We start from the raw sequence: 20,311 nt of genomic DNA, 5'->3' as shown, positions 1-20,311 counted from the left end.
TCCCTTCCCAATATCCCATCCATCCCTGCCCTCTGCCACTGCCAAGCCATTCCCTGTGTCCTGTCCCTGCAGCCCTTGTCCCCAGTCCCTGTGCAGCTCTCCTGGAGCCCCTTTAGGCCCCAAAAGGGGCTCTGAGCTCTCCCTGGAGCCTTCTCTTGTCCAGGTGAGCACCCCCAGCTCTCCCAGCCTGGCTCCAGAGCAGAGGGGCTCCAGCCCTGGCAGCATCTCYGTGGCCTCCTCTGGCCTGGCTGCAGCAGCTCCAGGTCCCTGTGCTGTTGTTGCCCAGGGCTGGGGCAGCTCTGCAGGTGGGGTCTCACCTGAGCGGGGCAGAGGGGCACAATCCCCCCCTCCCCTGCTGCCCACGCTGGGGCTCAGCCCAGGGCTCGGGGGGTTCAGGGCCGGGGCAGGTTCTGCTCTCACCCCCAGCACCTTCTCCCTTCTCCCAGGGCTGCTCCATCGGCTCATCCCAGCCTGGGTTGATACAGGGGCCACCTTGATTCAGGTGCAGCTCCAGCACTTGGTGGTTCCCTTGGGCCACTGCTTGGGCTTGTTGCAGGTCCCTTTGGGTGGCCCTGTCCTTCAGGGGTGTCAGCTGCTCTTTGCCCCCCAGTTTGTCGTGCTTTTTGACCAATGTGGACACTCTTCCACACACCCAGGGCTGACTGATGTGGTAAAGCCTTGCTCCACCATGACTTCACTCCTAGCTTGAAGTCATCACATCTTAGCCATTTGGGCTGAGGACAGAGCATGGTTTTATTCTGGAGGAAGACCAATCTTTTATTCTCTCTATGTCTGTGAAATGCAACACTTCTAAATAGAGCAGGAAGAAACCAGGAAGAGCTTTGCCAGGTGMTGCTAACCCTGCCCACTCTCTCCACAAAGCTTTTAGAGGAAAGCCCTTTGATTCCAGGTCAAGGGCAAGTTTGAACTAAAAGCAGCATTTTATAAATGTATTAAATTCTGCTTTTTTCTTTCTTTTTACCTTTTTTCTTTTTTTTTTTTTCCTGCAGAATTTCAACTGCTAAGGTGAAAATGATTAAGTTAGTTCCTACCTCATTTTCTGCTTCAATAACTGAATCTAAACCTAAGTAGGCTTTTTGTTCCCTGTTTCAATTCTTGGGATCATTCTTTCAAGCCTGTTTGATCTTGGTGGAAACAYAGGGCTAGTGAGAGACTGGATGATGGTGTTAGAGATAATAACCGGCAGCTCAAAGTAAATCAGGCTGTGCCTTTGAAATTAGCTTCCATGRCAGCTTCCAAGTGATTTCTGTTGAGTGTGTGGATTTTTTTTTTCCTGTTGGGCAAGTCCCACTTGCAGCTGCTGTGGAAAGTGATGAGCTGATACTGRCTTCACATGGGGGATGCTTTTGCTRGGAGAGGCCATCCTRTGGRAWGGGTTCATATCTCCACTTGCCACTCTTCCATGGGTGTCTTCCCACTCTGCCATGTATCTAGTCTGTGATGCACATTATTTTCCCATTTAACTAAAACCAACAGGTGTATCTGTGTTTGAAAGTGACATGCCCCTTCTTTATCAAGAGATGATCATTTATGGAAGATGCTGAAATTAACATCTTTGGATTTGGTGTATGTACACCTCCCTTAAGCTACTTTCACAGGGCAGGGAGATGTCTGGGCAGGAATTTCTCACTTTTACAGAGGGCAGTTTGCTGGCTGCAGGTCTCAGCTGCTCCCCCAGACCCGTGCCTCCAACATCAGGATAAAGGGGAAACAAGGCCTTGGTGAACCGTCCAACTCCTCCAACTCCTCTCCAGCCTTATCTGAGAGTAGGATTTCCACAGCATTTTAGGACATTATGTTTCAGATGCTAATTAATCTAATTAYGTTGAAAGGACTTTCTRTGTCTTGGTCAACATGAACTTCTARGAGACGGGGGAGCAGTGATTTTTGAGTCAGTGCTACGTTGATAGAGATGGACTGAATGCCTAATTACTAGAGCAGGTGTGGATTTCATCAGCATTTTTATGTATTTATCAGATTTTATTTATGTATCAGATCTTAAAACAGCATTTTTATGTATTTATCTTATAATGGCACTTCCTTGAACTGCTCTCCTCATTTACCACATTGCTTATGGTTAAAAAAGGAAGGAAAGCTATTTTTCCAAAGGGGCTATCTCTTAAAAATGCTGCTCATCATGTGAGATTTCACAGATTTCTGACATGCAGCAAACAGTGAGGATCCTTCCTGCTTTTTCATTGGTTTTCAGTGCCTGAAGATGTGTCCTGCTAAGATTATATGAACCAAAAAGAAAGATTGTACTAACAAGTACATGCAAATAACACCAATAAGCCTCCCTGTATCTGTYAGCCTGCAGACCCTTTTGGAAACCTGCTACATTTGGGGTAGCAACAAGGTTTTAATTTAAATTCATWCATGTAGCTCTAACAGATGAACTTTGCAAGTGTCAGTGCCTGAATTGTTTGCCAGTTTTGGGAACTGCTGTGCCYGAGCACTGGGGAAGGGAGGCATGAGCTGTCTGTGGTGGTGAGGCACCTCCTGAGCCCTTTCGAGGCACTGCTCCAACACCGCATTTCTCACCACTTTCCTCGTGTGAGAATTTGCTGCAGAAACTCTGTGTGTTGTGCTTTTTCACTGAAATATGCAGAGATTCCCTTGCCAGGGAATGGCATCTGCTACAGCTCTTTTCAAAGCAGGAGATGTTTGTTGGCTTGCTTCTTTTTGTGTTGGTTTTTTTTTTTTTTTTTTTTTTTTTTTTTTTTTTTTTTTTTTTTTTAGTAAGTTTGATGATTTCTTTATTTACTTTTTAAGTTGTTACTGTATAAAACAAACACTCTTTTCTAACTGACAACAAAGCCACGTAAAATCTTGCTGTAACAAGTGTTTCAGGTYGAGTTGACCAGCTTACATCACTCATTTGTAATGTGTTCAACACCTCATTAGAAAAGATAAATTAGCTTCTTGCCTCATATAACTTGAAAAAAAAAAAAGAGGCAAACAATCTGCTAAAGGGAGGCCAAAGAAACACAATCTGCTAAAAGTATTAAAGTGAGATGAGACTTTTCTGAGCACTTTTCTGCCTGGATATATACAGAAGAGATTGATCTCATGTGGATGCATGTGGTGCTTGGACCAAAGGTTGCTCTGAGGAAAGACTGATGTGTTTGACTCAAATGCTGAGGAAACCCTGGGCTGAAGTAGGAGGAGGAGAATTTATTTTAGTCCAYTGGGAGTTGCTGCAGAAAGAGGAAATGGAGAAACTTGTTTTTAAAATGCCATGCGGGGTGCAACCAGGGCAGAGCCCTCCTTCCCTGTGGTGGAAAAAGAAATGCAATGCAGTGCAAGTGTGCTCTAAAAAGTAATACTAAATAAAATGAATAAGGGTTCTGCACCTTTTCCCCTTCTCTTTCAATTGACCTTTTGTCTTTCTCTGTCCTCTTGTTTCCTTTTTCTGTCCTTTATTTCTAGCAAGACTGAGGACTGGGGGTATCTCAATGAAGATGGAGAGCTCGGCTTGGCTTATCAAGGTTTAAAGCAAGTTGCCAGGTCAAACATTTTCTTTTTTTCCGTGCTGCTGCTTCTCCCCTCTCCTCCCTTTTCCTTCCCTCTTGTTTCTTTCTCTTGCTCTGCTGTTGCCATGTGCKCCTGGACAGGGCCCGTTGTCCTCTCTGGGAGTAGCTGGAGGTTGGATTCCCAAACGGCAGGAACTGAGACCCTGCTCTAATTTCCAGAGGAGGCATTGTGATTCTAGTTGGCTGTTGCTGGTGGTGGCTGTTGTCACTARTGCCTGAGCTGTGATCCAGTAAGGATTGTGTGTCATTCACGGGAAATTGCGTGGTGAAGGGGTTGGAAGGCTGGTATCTCCAAGAAGCTAAAAAAACCCTATGGCACTTCTCAGAAGGGTTTTATCTCAGTCCTTAAGCTGTTGGAAGGGGAGTGCCTGTCCTTGTATCCCAGTGCTGTCAGCTTTGCATGCTCCTGGGGATTGTGTGCTCCCATCCGTGTGCTGTCTGTGGGTGAGAAGGGCACGTGGTGACACAGGGTGCCATCCACACATCCTGCTCTGCCCGGCAAAYATCCCTCCTGGGGCATTCCTGGATTCTTGTCCTGCATCACCCCTGTGCTTGGTGTCCATGGGGCTCCAGTAAATAAGATTTTGATTGAAGGTTTAAGGACATTGAAGAGATGAAAAATCCAAATGTGTTGTATAGAGTAGTCTAAAATGGTCACATCTAGATGTATCAGAGTGAAACCAGGCAATAACAGGAAAAAATAACAGGAAAAAATAACAGGGATTATTTCATGTGTTTTTCCAAGCAAAGTAGGAACCCAGGTTGACAGAAGGAGCATGTTCTTCTGAGGGTGTCTTATGGATTATCTGGACTGAATCCAAAATAATCCCAATATGAAGAAATAAAATGAAAATTAAGTACTTAATACTCATGTCATGATGGGTCTGTATTTTCCAAACCTATTAAGAATATAACTCCTGACAGGATTATGAGGCTGACAGCATTATTGCCCATGGTTCTGCATCTGAAAAACATGCTTTTCTGTCTTGTGCTGGAAAGTGGGAGTAGAGATTGTGTTGTTTAGTTTTCTAAAGACAACAAAAAACAGACAAAACAACCTGGGGAGTAGTACTTTTCATCAAGGAATCTTCCCTAAAAGCACGCATTCTTTTATATGAGTTATTAAAGAAAAAAACCCAAAACAACAACCATCAGAAAAAAAAAAAAAATCCATGCATAATGGTTCTGGAGGGAAACAGGTCACAGGTGTGGATCACCATGGATTTCCCAGTGGCCAGAGAGAGTTGTAGGTTTTTTCTCACTGGCCCAGATGTGTGTCTGTGCATGTCCTGGGTCACTGTGAAGGTACTGACACCAGAGTCCTCTTTATCTTTGAGGATTGCTGTTTGCATCCTGTGTCAAAAGGCTATGAGGTGGGTATGAGGTGATCCTTAGCTCTGCCCAGGTACATCCATGAGCTTCAAGGGGCTTGTTTATCCCCTTGAKTCATTCCTTCCATTGCCCTGTATAATCTGGGAGTATGCTTTGCAGTTGGTGGTTTGGTGGCCTCTCTCAGAGTCCTCATACCTTCTGGAGTAATTTTCTCCAGTCTTCTGGCAAGAGCTGCTGCGCTGAAGGGAGATTTCCACTTAGCACAGGGTAGTGCACACTCTTAAAATATCAATTGCCATTTTACCTGCCAGGTTTGTCACCATCAGCACAGGTGTCTGCAGTTGACATCTCAGTGTGAATCATTCTTCTACTGCATTAAAAAAAGGCATTCTGGCATAGCAAATGGCTGGATAATCCATTAACTGAAYGTGTTACTAACTCTTTAGCTCAGCATTCCACAGCCCCTGCCTTGCCACAATTGTCCTCATGCAGGGCTGGATGATGACCTGGTGTAGGTGAAAGGGTGGTGAGAAGGGTTGGCAGGACAAATWACTGGAGGGATACATGGAGTGTGCACCCAAAGTGGGAGAAGGGGTGGTTTTGGTGGATTCTCCCAGCTGTGTGTTGTGGTGTTGGTATTTGTATRTCTTGGGCTAGAAGGAAGCAAACTGAGGCAGAAGAGAGTGTACTTTTTTAAACAAAGATGGATAGCAGCTCTACAAACGGCTAGGAGGAATGGATGGTTTTATCTTCTGCCTTTTATGATACTCCCAGCTGTAGCAAACAAAGACAGTGGCATTCCAGCCAACAGAATCGTTTGTGAGGCCTGCAGTTCAGTTCTCAAGAGTGAGAAAAGGAAAGGAACATAGGAACAAATGTCCTTCAGGCTGGGCATTTGGAAACAAAACCTGCTAGTGTTGATCTGTGCTGCTTTCTTGCCATGCATTTGCTTTTTTCAAGTAAAAGTACCTTAATGTTTGATGCAGTTAAATTAAAAGGGTGCTTTGGGATTTTTCCCTCACTTTATTTAAAAAAAACAAAACCCAACATTTGATTTCATGTCTCTTAATTTCAAAAGTGTTTAACCTGCAGTATAGCAAATGACAGACTACTGTGGCAGTAATAGCCACAGAACCTTGTTCGTCAGTTTTATAGGGAGGTTGACTGGGAATATCTCCCAAGCTGCTATTTTTCAAGGATCTGAACTCAAATGATGGTTACTACCATGCTGACATCACAGACTGATGAGTGTGGTCCTGTTCTCAGGTTGCTGGAAGCACAGCTCCAGGATCAGAGAAGGGAACATGAGGAGGAGATGGAAGCTCTGAGAAACCAGGTAGATTTAATGCAAGAAGAACTGGAGAAGCAGCAGCAGGCATTCCTGCAGACCYTGCAGCTCTCTCCAGAGGTTCAGGTGGAGTTTGGACTTCAGCAAGAAATTACACGTCTGACCAACGAAAACCTGGTAAGAGGCTGTGCTGAAAACACAGAAAGAGGGAAAAAACAATTTGAGAGAATGGAGATAGKAGGTATAACAGGGAGGGGAGGGCAYGGRGATYTCTTTCACCCCTCCTAAACTCTGTGCAATCCATCAGCATCTCCCACTGACGCTTTTGGGAGCGTTGGTCCTTGGCCTTGAGCTGATTTTCTATGGCTGTATGACTTTAGGTTCTTTATTTTCATTTTTTTTTAAATGCTTTTTTAACCTGTCTACTTTGTGTCACTGCCTTCCAAATCAGATCACTGTGGATCCCTCTACCCCATTAGGCACAAAAGCAGCACAATCCTTTCATTTTACGTGCTTGTATTGGAGGAGTGAAAGGGCAGTTGCCACTTCAGAAAGTTGGCATGGATGACCATAAACTTTCCCTTTCTCCCCTTCTGTATCTGTGGGCAAGGTCTGGAGGGAATGTTGGCACCTCCTGAGCTCTTGTCTTTTTCAAAAACTCCAGTACCTAAATGAACCTGTTTAAATGTGACGAAATGCCATTAACAGGATTAAACACTGTGGGTGAGCTCCTTTTCCAAGATGCTCATACCATGCTTTGGTGATGCACAGACCAGACTCCAGCCTTAGACTCACCCCAAATAAGTGGTTCTTGGAGTTGTCAAGGTTTTTTTTTTTTTTAAAGGCATCTTCTGTCTTTCAGGATCTTAAAGAATTGCTGGAAAAGTTGGAAAAGAATGAAAAGAAGCTGAAGAAGCAGCTGAAGATCTACATGAAGAAGGTCCAAGATTTTGAAGGTGACTTGTGCATTGGGAGATACTGAGTTGAGGGAACTGCACTTSGGTTTTACTTCTTTGGCCAGCCTTGGAGAGCTGCAGGGTTTGGGGGGCTTTCCCTCTTTTTCTTTCCGTGAAAGTAAGATTTTGCTTGTTCTGGCACTGAACTAGCAGGAGGCACTCAGCTGATGCTGACCCTGTACCAGGGTTTGGAGGATATTTAAGGAAACCTTTTTGCTGTCATTGCAGTCAATGCAGTGACTCAGGCAGAGATACAGAAACAAGCCCAGTGGCCAGCAGGAAAATGCTTTGATCTATCAATTTTGARGAGGGCATTATAATCCTTTAGTATTAAAATGTGTATGTATGTTCTGCTTGATGAGAAAGCACCTTCAATTTGGCATCTATATTGTACAGAAAGAGCTTCCTGCTCTCTGGAGAAGCTGTGATTAATCAGAGAGCCCAATTCTCATGAGTTAATTTCTGGAAACCAGGCATTAAGTGAAATTAAGCTGAGTAACTGGAGGGTTTCCACGGCTGGCCCAGCTGGTCTCTGTCAGTGTGATTTGCATGCTGCGTGCTGCAGTATTTGCATGCTGGTCTCTTCTGCTTTATTACACTTCAGCACTACAGTTTGCAGCTTTGCAGGCAGGCAGAAGATGCCATGCTTAGGGATTTTGCATTGCCTGCCTGTTTTTTGCCCTGCCCTGTCAAAATCATACCCTAAGCTTGCTACCTTCTAGCCTGTTACCTTCTAGCCTGTGGTCTCTTGGAAAATAAAAAATGTCTTCATTTTTTCCTCTTTTAAGTTCAAGTTTTGCACTTTTATTTAGAATCAGGATTCTGTGAGATGATAATCTAGGACCTGATTGTTTATATTTTATAATTAAAAAAAAAATATAATAAAAGCTGATGACATTGTTGGGAATTTAATATATAACTTTTTGGCTTGGTCTCTGCACTAAGGCCAGTGGAGAGCCTGAATAGTTGTTGATTTCCAGGTGCCACCGTTGATGGTCTTTTGTGTTCACAGCATCCCAGACCACAGTGCCAGCAGAGAGGAGGCCACATGAGCGGAACATGCAGGTTGCTGTCCAGAGGAAGGAGAAAGATTTTCAGGGCATGCTGGAATATTACAAAGAAGATGAGCCACTTCTTATCCGAAACCTCATTACAGGTGAGGAACTTGCTCTGCTCCTCTGCCTGGCTCCTCCTTCCCCTGCTGGGGATGTTTRTAAACTTGAGACATCAAGGTAGACAAATAGATCTTCTCAGTTAATCCCTTCTGGGGCTGCATGTTTGTGGTGATGGCAGTTTGGGTAGGTAAAGTAATGCTGCACTAAGCAGATAGACCAGTATGGATACAATCCCTTAGGGACAGCAAAAAAAGGGAAATGCAAAGCAAGGCTGCAGTTTTTGGAGCAGGCGTTAACTTGCTGAGCTTTGTGCAATGTGATAGATGGGGAGGGGGTGGCAGAAGGATAGACCCCTGGGATTTGGGACACAGGCAGTTCGGTTTATGAGCAAATAACAGATAATGAACTTGTGAGCTCTGCTRCATTGTACAGTCTGGTCAGAATTGCTGCAGCATCCCCTCACTCAGTGCTCAGGAAGTCAGGCTTCCCTGGCTAGGTKCTAGTATTTATCACCACTGTGTTACCCAGCAGAGCCTAGTGAGGATCCTAAAAGTGATCAAAGAGCAGTACTAGCCCATTGCTGTGGGCACTGAAGTTCCCCTGATCAGACAGGCTTGTTCTTTAGAGGCTCCAAATGCCCACAGCTGCCATTAGGATTCAGAACTGTGAGGGAAACAGCAGTTTACTGTCACCAGTTCAGAGGGGGGATTTACAACTTGTGGGAGATATTCCAGAAAGYTTCAGGGAGCTGTTCTAAGGTGGTTTGTTTGCTGCTGGGGTAGGGTTTTGCATGATGAAGAAGCTCTAGCTCTACCTGTGCATCCATGAGATGTCACAAATCTCAGAGCAAACAGGGCTACCCTCCCAAGCCCTAGTGTTGAGGATCTGGGGCAGGTCCCTCTGTCCTGCAGCTGGACCTTTGGCTCTGTGTTGAGGCTACAGAGAGGGATGCAAGTTGCAGAGCCAAAATATCATTTTCCTTGGGGCTGAGGCGAAAGGGATTTGTCTGGGTACATCAGCTCTGGTGCTCTTTGTTTTACCTGTCAGTTGGGGAAATCTAAGTTTGGGTGTTCTGGTGAAATTTTTTAGTTTTTAATTGTTGACTTTTCTAGATCTCAAGCCCCAGGCAGTGTCTGCTACTGTTCCCTGCCTTCCTGCCTACATCCTGTACATGTGCATCAGACATGCAGATTACATCAATGATGACCAGAAGGTGCACTCCTTGCTCACCTCCACCATCAATGGCGTTAAGAAAGTGCTCAAGGCAGGTGCCCATTTGCTCTTGTGTCAGGGCTGAGAGGCTGTCGGACAGTAATAATCCTTTTTAGAAGAACAAAGGGAATTKTGATTTTAGCAATGAAATCGTTTGTATTTAGAAATCACAAAAAAAAAAAAAAAATTGCAGGGAAGAAATGGCTAATACTGCCCAGCTGCAGAGGGAAAACTCAAAATGTCTTCATTTTGTGATGCCAGCACCCCCCACTGCAGGGTGGGAGGATCTCACATGTTTGAACTTTGTCTCTGCAGAAGCACAACGATGACTTTGAGATGACGTCGTTCTGGCTGGCGAACACGTGCCGSCTCCTGCACTGCCTGAAGCAGTACAGCGGGGACACGGTGAGAGCCCGGCCGGGGCTGTGTCCCTGCAGGGAGGGTCCTGATCCTCCTGGGGCCAGGGGCTGCCCTCTCACTGTGGGGTGGGGGCATCTCAGATTAACCTTCCCTCCTGGGTCAATCATGGCAGCTCCTGGAGATGCTCCTCAAAGCACAGAGTGSTTTGGGTTGGGAGGAACCTCAGAGCCCATCCAGTGCCACCCCTGCCATGAGCAGGGACACCTTCCACTGTCCCAGGCTGCTCCCAGCCCCAATGTCCAGCCTGGCCTTGGACACTGCCAGGGATCCAGGGGCAGCCACAGCTGCTCTGGGCACCCTGTGCCAGGGCCTCCCCAYCCTCCCAGCCAGCAATTCCTTCCCAATATCCCATCCATCCCTGCCCTCTGGCACTGCCAAGCCATTCCCTGTGTCCTGTCCCTGCAGCCCTTGTCCCCAGTCCCTGTGCAGCTCTCCTGGAGCCCCTTTAGGCCCCAAAAGGGGCTCTGAGCTCTCCCTGGAGCCTTCTCTTGTCCAKGTGARCACCMYCAGCTCTCYCAGCCTCTCTGTGTTCTTTATGGGCAGCTCTTTTGAAGGCTGTTCTCTTGGGTATAGTAGGTCCCACAGCTTTTYATTAACCAACATTTCATAGCTTGGAATAAGCTTTATTACAGATGATCCCTTCCAACAAAATGGGATTATCACAGTCCTCCTAGAATGCTACAGTGCCATCCTTTAGCTATTTATCTGCAGATAAAAACTTTCAACAGACCCAAATATTGGGGTTTTTTTTAGTCTTGATTTTTGTCAGATATATTGAACATTCAAATTGTAAGGACAAAACACCAACTATTTCATAAAATTAAATTAACACTTCAAGTCATTCAACAGGTGATGATTTGTGTGTAAAACCTCAATAGTGGATTTTGAAGATTTTTAAATCCACTTTGACRTGGATTTTTAAAATYAAAAGATAGATTAAAAATACTTTGGAGAATACTTACTCGTAATTATGCTCTTGTTTGCCCCCTTCTGTCTGKATAATAATACTGCATGTAAAGAAAATCCCCAGAAAACCGGCTGGGTTAAAACACAGTCCTAAATTTCACGTTATCTGCCATATTTTAGTGTGTTAAGTGAAACAGCTGTTTTCAAATTCCATTGACAATTTGTTGCAAAAAAATAGAGGGGAGAAATACTTCTGAGAAGTTTCCAAAATACTGTTATCTTTAATTTTAAATCCAGCTTATTTTTAAGGAAAATATTAAAAGAAAATCCCAAACCATRTACAGTCCTGTCACGTGAAGAGCATGATACTTTTCAGTTAGTAAGGAAGATGGAGAAATTGTGAAATAAACTCAAACAAGCATGTTGYATTTTTGCATTTTGCTAGTCAGCAACTAACAAAAACAGTTGCACAGTTCCAATTTTCACACCAAATGAGACCATATGAACAGTCAGTTAAATCATKCATGTTAATTACACCATCACATTGGCTTCTGTCACTAAAACTGGTATTAATATCTGAGCCCAGAACTCAGTGCTTACAGAGCCAAATGCAGGATTGGAGCATCAGCAAAAGGCAGGCAATAATTTCCGTTATTTCAAGAGATTTATGAATTTYAGAACAGTTGAGAATGTTGTCAAAGGACATAACATGCAGTCATAAATTTTTTCAATTTTAAAAATCTTAATCTCAAAATACTTTGTTTCCCATAAAAACAATTGAGACTCAAAGGGATATATAGATAAATAGTAGTTTCATAGGGTCTGAAGTATCTTTTTCTAATCTTGTATGTTGCAGTTAATACAAATGTGCAAATCCTTGCTAAAGCTAAAATGAAAAACTGGTAGTTTAATGATTTTCTTCAAAAGGTAGTCCTCTAGTAATAATTTATGAACAAATGCCTGAGTAAATCAAAGGTGATTTATGAGTCTTGATCTTTTCTATAATGCACTTAGGTAGCATATTTTGTTATATAGTACTCTAAGGGTGTGGGGGTTTTAAAGCAGCGGTTTTGACAGACAATAAGTGGCCGGGATAATGAAACTGGRTATTTTAATTTCCTGCTCAGGGCTTCATGACCCAAAACACAGCAAAGCAGAATGAGCACTGCCTGAAGAACTTCGACCTGACCGAGTACCGCCAGGTGCTGGGCCACCTGTCCATCCAGATCTACCAGCAGCTCATCAAGATCGCAGAGGGCATTCTCCACCCCATGATCGGTGAGCTCACAGCACTCTGTCCTTTAGCAGAGTGTTTCTTGGCTCAGATTATCTGCTCTGCCTGTTTTTCAGACCTTTGCACWGCGCTAGTGTGACCTGGCTGAGTTTTTGTCTTCCCCCATGATGGAAGCTAACAGGGATGAGGGGGTTTTTCCCCCACTGTAGAAGATATTTCTTTATTTCGTTTGGAGAGGGAGTGGAAGAGGTGAGGTTTTGCTGCTRGGGACCATAGAGAAAGCATTCCCACCCAGCCCAGGCTTGTGGTTAATCATTTTATGGATGGAAATGTACATTGTAAGGGAGGAGAGGACTRGGAAGAGGAAAAAGACTCAAAGATCTTGTTTTCCAAGGGTGAGGGAAGGTGTGAGAAGAGCTAACTCTTYAGCCAAATCCCTGAGCATTCATCTGAGGAATGCCCCATCCCTGSMAGTGTCCAAGGCCAGGYTGGACACTGGGGCTTGGAGSAATCTGGGATAGTGCAAGGTGTCCCTGCCCATGGCAGGGGGTGGACTTAAATCGCCTTTAAGGTCTCTTTCAGATCAAACKATTGCATGATTCCAGAATATTTGTGTGTGTTTTAAACTATTTCACATTATCAGAGTAAACCAGCCATTCATGGATCCGTCCTGCTCTCAGTTCTCACAGCATCCATGACATCGCTTCACTGAGACTGATCCGYRTTCATTGCAGCCCACGGAGGGATCAGCTCTTCCCTCTGATGACTAATAGGTGGATGCAGGCTTTTTAGCCCATTTTCCCCCCTTGTTTCAGTGTCTGCTGTGTTGGAAAATGAGAGTATCCAAGGGCTTTCTGGTGTCAAACCAATGGGCTACAGGAAATATAACTCCAGCATGGCAGAAGGTGACAGCTCCTACAGCTTGGATGAAATGATTCGCCAGCTGAACACATTCCATAGTATCATGTGTGAGCAGGGCCTGGACCCGGAGATCATCCAGCAGGTGTTCAAGCAGCTCTTCTACATGATCAACGCCGTCACCCTGAACAACCTCCTGCTGAGGAAGGATGTCTGCTCCTGGAGCACGGGCATGCAGCTGAGGTGGGCTGGGGCTCATGGCAGGGATGTGCCTGCTTAGGGAAGTTCTTGTTAATTTTATAAGYTGTTGGAAAATAAAGTACACTTCTCAGTGCAAATTATTTAAATCTTCCTTTTGCTACCTTCTCCACTTCTGACATTGGATCTTTTGTGTTCCCCTGGAGCTGGAGAGTGGGCACAGCAAAAGCATTTTCTGTGTAGATAGTCTCAAAGGTACCTGAGTACCTTGCAGGATTTTGTTAGCATTTAAAAGCTGGTTAAAAGCTTCATTTTAATTGTTGAAACWTGGAGAAATCTGAATGCTGTAGAAAAGCACCTCTCTTGTATTGTTCAGCTGTTACATGGCTCACCTATTTATGATGTACATAGAGTATAAATTTAACTCTGAGTTCTTGAGCATTAAGCTTTGGTCTGATTGTCTCTTGCCATGTGTACCACAAACATGCATCACAAAAAGCTACATATACCAACRTATCTTGAGCCCCAAAGAGGAGTTYTGGGATGCTACATCKTACCTCTCAGCTCWCATCTTGTCTTGGTTGCCAATCCAGGTTTAACATAAGCCAGCTGGAGGAATGGCTGCGTGGGAAGAATCTGCAGCAGAGTGGAGCAGCACARACTTTGGAGCCCTTGATTCAGGCAGCACAGCTCCTGCAACTGAAAAAGAAAACCTCGGAGGACGCTGAGGCCATCTGCTCCCTGTGCACRGCACTCACGACCCAGCAGGTAGGGAGCAGGGCAGGGGTGTACATAATAGGAGGATAATTTAAGAGTGGAAAGGAGTGGTCTCCTGCTGCCAGCTCTTCAGAGCTCTTAGAGGTKGTCACAGTGGTGGCTCCTCTCTTACAGTGCTGCTGGTGGCACTGGAGCTCCAGAACGGTGCAAAAATGAAACCCAGCCCCCAAGAGCTCATTGTGTAAGTCAGAGTCTTGGCAATTTAAACCCACCTGTTGTCTTTTGCCAGATCTTAAAGTGGCTGTGTCTGCCAGATGCCCACTACGGATTCATATTGGGGCCAGAGAAGTACCACCTAAGCTGACTGGAACTGACATTAAACTTGGAGACTTCATTCCAGGAGGATATAAACTCACATTTTTTACAGCTGGATTGCCTGTCCTTAATTTGATAATGTTGTAGGAAGGGAGAAGTGAGAGGTGTGAGCTGATCTCTAGTGGTTCTTAGAGAATCTTTCTAATGTATCTCCATACTCTGTCCTGAACATGTGTTTTGAGAAAAGCTGAGGGRCAGTCGGGGAGGAGCAGGAGTGAGGGAGCATCAAGAGAAGTATTGCAGAGGTGACTTCAGAAGTCACCCATGTCCTCATGTGTCAGCCAAGTGGAGTTCCTGTATAAACCTRTTGTCCAAGTCTATTCCCAATTTCCAAATGTTGCCCTAAGAAGTGATTTTGACAGGTCCATAGATGTTGCAATACCTTACAGCAGGCAAAGAAAAACACCAGGATGACACATGTGCTGTTCTGCTTCTTGGTTTTGTCCTGGCAGACTTGTGGCCATATTATGACAAACTGCTGGTGGTGCTTTGAGTTCTGGAAAGTTGGGTTTCTCACTACTGCAACCCTGTTTTGTTTTCAACAGATTGTAAAGATTCTTAATCTCTACACTCCTGTGAATGAGTTTGAAGAACGTGTGACAGTAGCTTTCATACGAAACATACAGGTAAATTTAAAGGGCTATCAGCTGGAGGGCACAAATGACATCTCTGTGGTTCTAGTGATATCTGTATTAAATCACTGCTAGCCTGGGGATTTGTAAAAGGCATGCTGCTGCTGCTGCACGTTGTTCTGAAATCAGTGTTGTGTATGCACACACTTAAAACACACAGCTGCAGAGATAACCAGGCTGGTAATCAGAGGCCAGTAAGCACCCAAATCCCCAGCTCAGCTAATTCAGTTCTTCAGTAGCAACACAACTGAGGATTAAGGTTGCAGGAGTCAACAAAGTGTTGKTGCAATGGAGTTACTTCTGAGATAGGAGGTAGAAATTGGCAACTAAATGAGAAATAAATTTGAGCCAAACACCTTTTAATGCCCACAAGGAGGAGGCAGGAAAAGGAAGGGYRTGTATTCAGCCACCCCCAGAATATRTCTTGCTCAGAGGAAGGCTGTTGTAGTAGAGGACAAAATAGTTCTCACTGTTTTCTACAATATCTGCAAAATTATGTACATCCTCCAACCTTTGATGGTGTTAAAAAATGACAAAAAAATACAACAACTGATGCTGAATTTTTCTTCTCCAAAACCCAACAGAAGCAATTGCAAGAACGGAATGACCCTCCACAGCTGCTGTTAGACTTCAAGCACATGTTCCCAGTTCTGTTCCCATTCAACCCATCCTCTATCACCATGGACTCCATTCATCTCCCTGCTTCTCTCAATCTGGATTTTCTCATTAAAGTCTGAAGAAAGTAGAACTAAGCTCACCTCTCACACCGAGAGACCTCCAGCAATGAAAGAAAAGATGGTGAAAGGAATTCAAGGAGCTCTTTAACTATGGACCAAACAGGCTTATGGAAGAACACAGTAACAAATGTATGCTAAAATGTACACTAAAAAAGACACTGGTCTGTATGTGATTTTTTTTTCTAATTTGCAACTCAGAAATAAGGATACTTGAAAAGTAGATTTATTTTTTACTTCTTGATTTTATGTTGACATAGTTCAAGGCCCATAATCATCTCCAAAAGCCACTAACAAAAAAGAATGGAAGTGRGGGACAGCTTATTTTGATCTTCATAGGTGTCTATGACAAAGAAAATCTGAGACACTTGTGCTGCCTCAAAGGATGTATCTTTTGTCTAGTAGCAGGTGGTCTTGTGTGTATGAATAGCAGAACAGTTCTGCCTGCAGTTCTTCTAGTAACTGCATTCACGATGGTGAATTGAGAAAATAAATTGCAGAAGGTATGTATTTATCAGATCATAAAGGCAACAGGGCTAGGACACTTCTTGWTTCCACTGATGTGGAATTTGTCACAAATTCGATGTTTGAGAAATGCTTTGCTCGTTCTAAATACATTCAGTGCATCTACTTCATGGAAATTTAAATAAATTGGCAGGGCTTTGTTCCATTGGACTTCCTTACATTAGCAGATTTACATTAGCAAAGGTTTTGTTCTAGTGAAGTAATCATATACAAAGGACTGCATTAAGCCTTCTGCTTCTAGTATAGCATCATCCTTGTCCCTGTTGTTGGCTTCCCCCATGCTTTCATGTGTCAAAAACTTTAATCCTGTGGCTATTAAGGTTCTTGGACCTCTTATATGGCCAGTATCARAATCTCATGCATAGAACATGCTTAAGGCCACCTAGTTTAATCATCCAACCCTKCTTAGGTTCAGTGGCTTAGTCCTAGCTGTAGCTGTCTATGGAGAAACTCCATTCAGTTCAGTAGCCATCCAAAWTGTTATTAGTCATGCTCATACAGGTCTTGGATAAATAAAGAATAATAAAAAATAATTACAAGAAAAGAGATGAAATGTCTAAAACAAAAGARAAGCTGTCAGATGGTGTGTTAGTAATGTAAGCCATTTCTTCAGGAGTGAACCCAAACTTTTTGTCTACAACAACCTTAAAAGAATAACTGTTATMAATTCAAATTCTGTTAGGATTTTTTTTATTACAAACTACTTACAAACTAAACCAAACCAACCCTCTGACCTCACCACACAGATGTTGAAGGGGACCAGCTGCTCACAAAGATGGCCATTGCTTTTTCTTGATYCTTGCCACCACATGCTGAGTTCTCAGTGACTGCTGGGCTGGGGAGGAGGTGGGTTCCCACAGCTCAGTGTTTGCTCCATGACTGCTCAGCGTGGSGATGCTTCTGCCATAGCACAATGTGCCAAACTGCAATCAGGATGTGTGGCTGCCAGCATTCTGMCCTTTCCACTTCCATAATAGTCTTGTTTAAAATGAATCTTAACTCACCTGCTTTTGTGGTTCTTTTTGTGGTCTGCAGTTTTATCGTGACTAAGAGCTTTCAGAGAAAAACCCGCTCTCTCCATCTGACTCCTTTTAGCAGGTGTATATCCAAACAGCAAATTTATGACCAGGTACGCTGTCTGTTCAGAGGTTTTAAGTAGAATGTGAAGTTTCTTGAAGATAAACTAACTCCTGTCTGCTGCAGTTACCTTTTTAGGCAAGGAATGTGTTGTGTTTTAGACATCATGTATATAATTGGTGTATATACAAACTGCAGTAGTCCTGTATGTACTATATATGTATATTGCTATCCAAAAAAAAAGCACATTTTAAACAAAACAATTGAGTGCTGTGCAGAATTATATTGGTCTATGCCAGTGGGTAAATACCTTGTTTCAAATGGAGACYATAGTTTACAATGGCTGTTACCACTAAAGGACAGACTTAAGGCTAAAAAGTAATTTTTTTCCCCCTTAACCATCACACATCTGATTATAGATGTTTTGCTTGTATAGAGCCAGGTCTACCTCCAAACTGCAGTCCTTGAGCACTCCCCTCTGCTGTGTCTTCAGTAGTGCCTTCATCTCCCTTGCTATACACTGAGGGTAATGCCACTGAGTCTGTGTCCATGCCCAGCACACCCTGCCACCCACTCATCCACAATAGCTTTATTTATTTTTACCTACCTCTTTTCACAATGAATGTCTTTGCAGTGCTCTGAATTTTTTTTAGTTGTCTTCTCTCCCTTCTTTCCACACTTCAGTAGTCATCACAGTTTAAAAATAAATGATTCAAAGCAGGATTCAGCCTTTCTGTAAGGTGGTTTAAACAGAGAGCTGTTGCTCAGGATTCACCTTAGGTCAGCAGTTTCAGGCAGTTCAGGTCTCTACCTCTCTCTGATGTAAATTATTTGGAGTACAATTCCCAAGACATTAATTAAACCTAWGCTTATCACTCAGACTAAGTGACAGGTTGCTGCAGAATCCTCTGCTTCAACGACTTCGTTGCTGATCACCATTGTAAAATATGCTTAATGGTCTTCTAGGGGATAATGGTCCTTCACTGGCACTTTCAGGATCATAATTTATATGTACTTTCTTAAAAACTCTTAGTATGTGTAGATGGGAACTTGGATTTAACGTCTTGATCTGTGATCATGTAGTTTATCCAGTTAGATCCATCTGGAAGAGAACTATGTGAGAAATACCTTTAATATATGTTATCTTTTCTGTTAGCAGTTTTTAAAATTTGTATTTAAATGTTAATTTAGTTAAATTGCTATGCTCAAGCATGCCTTTTTTGCCTCAGATGTACACTTCTTTGCTTTAAAAAGCAAAATGAACACAAAGCATGGCTTAGAGAAAGCTGGCTCTTCTCCAGATCTGTCTTTTTTTTCAATATTGATTATTAAGTTTAGCATTTTCCCACTCTGTGCCTTTAGCTGTTTAGCTCAACCACTGTTTCTCTGAAATAAGCATTAAAACAGTGGAATATTTTTTATGATTCTGTCATAGAAGGAGTTGTCTATGGATACCCTACTTATAAAATCTTATTCGAGGAGGTCTGCAAAAACACTTTGAAGTTCTTGGGAAAAAATAGTGACCCATGGTGAATTTTACAAATATGATGGCTCATATCTCAGAAAAGCACTATTGGGAATAAAATAAAATAAATGAAATCATCAAAACCCACACATCACTAGCATTTCAAAATCAACACTTCAAACACAAGTTTAGGCATATGCTGGCTGACCTATAAGAAGCATCCAGGACAGTGTCCATGTTTCACCAGAAAGTTAATTTTCTTCTTTTTGTTTGGTTTTTTTTTTCCTTTTATTGGCATTTTGTAGCGTATCTTGTCTGATAAAGCTGCTGTAGCTGACTATAGAAGGGAACCTTAGACCTCAAGACTGAATTTATGCAATCCTACATTACAAACATTTTTTGCTCATGCAGTTTATTCCACTGGATCTTCAAGAATTTCTTCACATTCGTGAARTGATAACAAAATATGAGCATGTTTTAAGCATAGTGGCTGCTTTTCATCACCCTGCAACATTTAAACACTGAAACCTTTGCAGAACATGACTCCTCATTTGTCTGATTTGCAAAAAATACAAATTAAAAAGCTGCACTTGAAACAACAGATCGTTTTCCTCCACTTTCAATAGTAAATGCATAAAATTGTGCAAACTTATTCTTTCAGACCATTAACTGAAAAATTAGCATTTTGTCATTGCATATCAATGGAACTTAATTTAAAAAAAAATTGCATGAACCTCCATGATGCTTTTCCCTCAAACTTCATTGATTCACATATGTATTACAGTCATAAATTGATTTTTACTTCTTTTTCTGAAAGAAATTCTAGCAAGGTAGATGTTAAGTAGAACAATCCAGAGGACATACTACCCTGATGAGTATCCAAATTATTTCAAGGTGTGAATGCCAGTGGACAAAGACTTTCCAATTAATTTGAAATTAGAAGAAAAAAAAATATTTAAAAAGTGCTACTATATTGAAATCTTTGGGGATATTTTTATTTTTTTTTTGTGGTGTGAAGTGTCATTATCTTWACAAGCAGAAGGTATAGCTGCTGTCAAAGTTGAATGATATACATGAGTGAATACTGTAGATGAAATACTACTGCTTATAAAATATTTTTCCATTTTGAACAAATCTGTAAACTACACCTTTGTTTATAAAAAATGCTTGTAATAGTCACTGTAATATTCAGCTGGGGATAAAAAAATTTGTGAAATAAACACTTTTGAAGAAATTGTGGCTCTTGGTCAAATGTAGGAATGCAAAGAATAAACCCGTTCAATATATACTTCTATCTATTAGAAACTTTTCCATTCTAACACTACAAAGTACTTTATAAACAGAAATTAGGASAAACACTTTCCCTTATGAAATGGAAAGGTTTAGAAGTTATTARTTGATTTCAGAGGTGCTGAAATATTGGCAGCTAATTAGAAACTCACCAAGTGTGTTTCTCACCAAGGAATCATAAAGCCTTGAGAACCACTGAAAATGAGTGGAGAAGACAGGAAGAAGTGCCACCCATTATTCATGTGTTTAAATCACAGAAACCCAGAATGGTTTCAATTGGAAGGGGCCTTAAAATCATCTCCTTCTATCCCTGCCATGGTAGGGACATCTCCCACTGTCCCAGGCTGCTCCCAGCCCCARTGTCCAGCCTGGCCTTGGACACTGCCAGGGATCCAGGGGCAGCCACAGCTGCTCTGGGCACCC

The 20,311-nt window shown here is 42.8% G+C and overlaps 1 protein-coding gene across 2 annotated transcripts in view; it reads left to right on the top strand.

Annotated features, from left to right (window-relative positions):
- The window catches only part of MYO5B (myosin VB), a 149,931-nt gene extending 130,067 nt beyond the window's left edge, over positions 1–19,864 (top strand). For both annotated transcript variants that reach the window (XM_057378458.1, XM_057378457.1), the window contains exons 30-39: positions 6,153–6,351; positions 7,037–7,130; positions 8,143–8,286; positions 9,358–9,509; positions 9,773–9,862; positions 11,911–12,061; positions 12,833–13,118; positions 13,667–13,841; positions 14,711–14,791; positions 15,382–19,864. In XM_057378458.1, coding sequence (XP_057234441.1) covers positions 6,153–6,351; positions 7,037–7,130; positions 8,143–8,286; positions 9,358–9,509; positions 9,773–9,862; positions 11,911–12,061; positions 12,833–13,118; positions 13,667–13,841; positions 14,711–14,791; positions 15,382–15,534 — 1,525 coding nt within the window. In that variant the 3' untranslated portion in view covers positions 15,535–19,864. The remainder of the gene's footprint in view (positions 1–6,152; positions 6,352–7,036; positions 7,131–8,142; positions 8,287–9,357; positions 9,510–9,772; positions 9,863–11,910; positions 12,062–12,832; positions 13,119–13,666; positions 13,842–14,710; positions 14,792–15,381) is intronic.
- The last annotated feature ends 447 nt before the right edge of the window (positions 19,865–20,311 follow it).

This window comes from Malurus melanocephalus, unplaced genomic scaffold, assembly GCF_030028575.1.
Source record: "Malurus melanocephalus ecotype Western Australia unplaced genomic scaffold, MMel_1.1 scaffold_359, whole genome shotgun sequence".
NCBI lineage: Eukaryota > Metazoa > Chordata > Aves > Passeriformes > Maluridae > Malurus > Malurus melanocephalus.
This window is presented reverse-complemented; position numbering and strand designations above follow the sequence as displayed.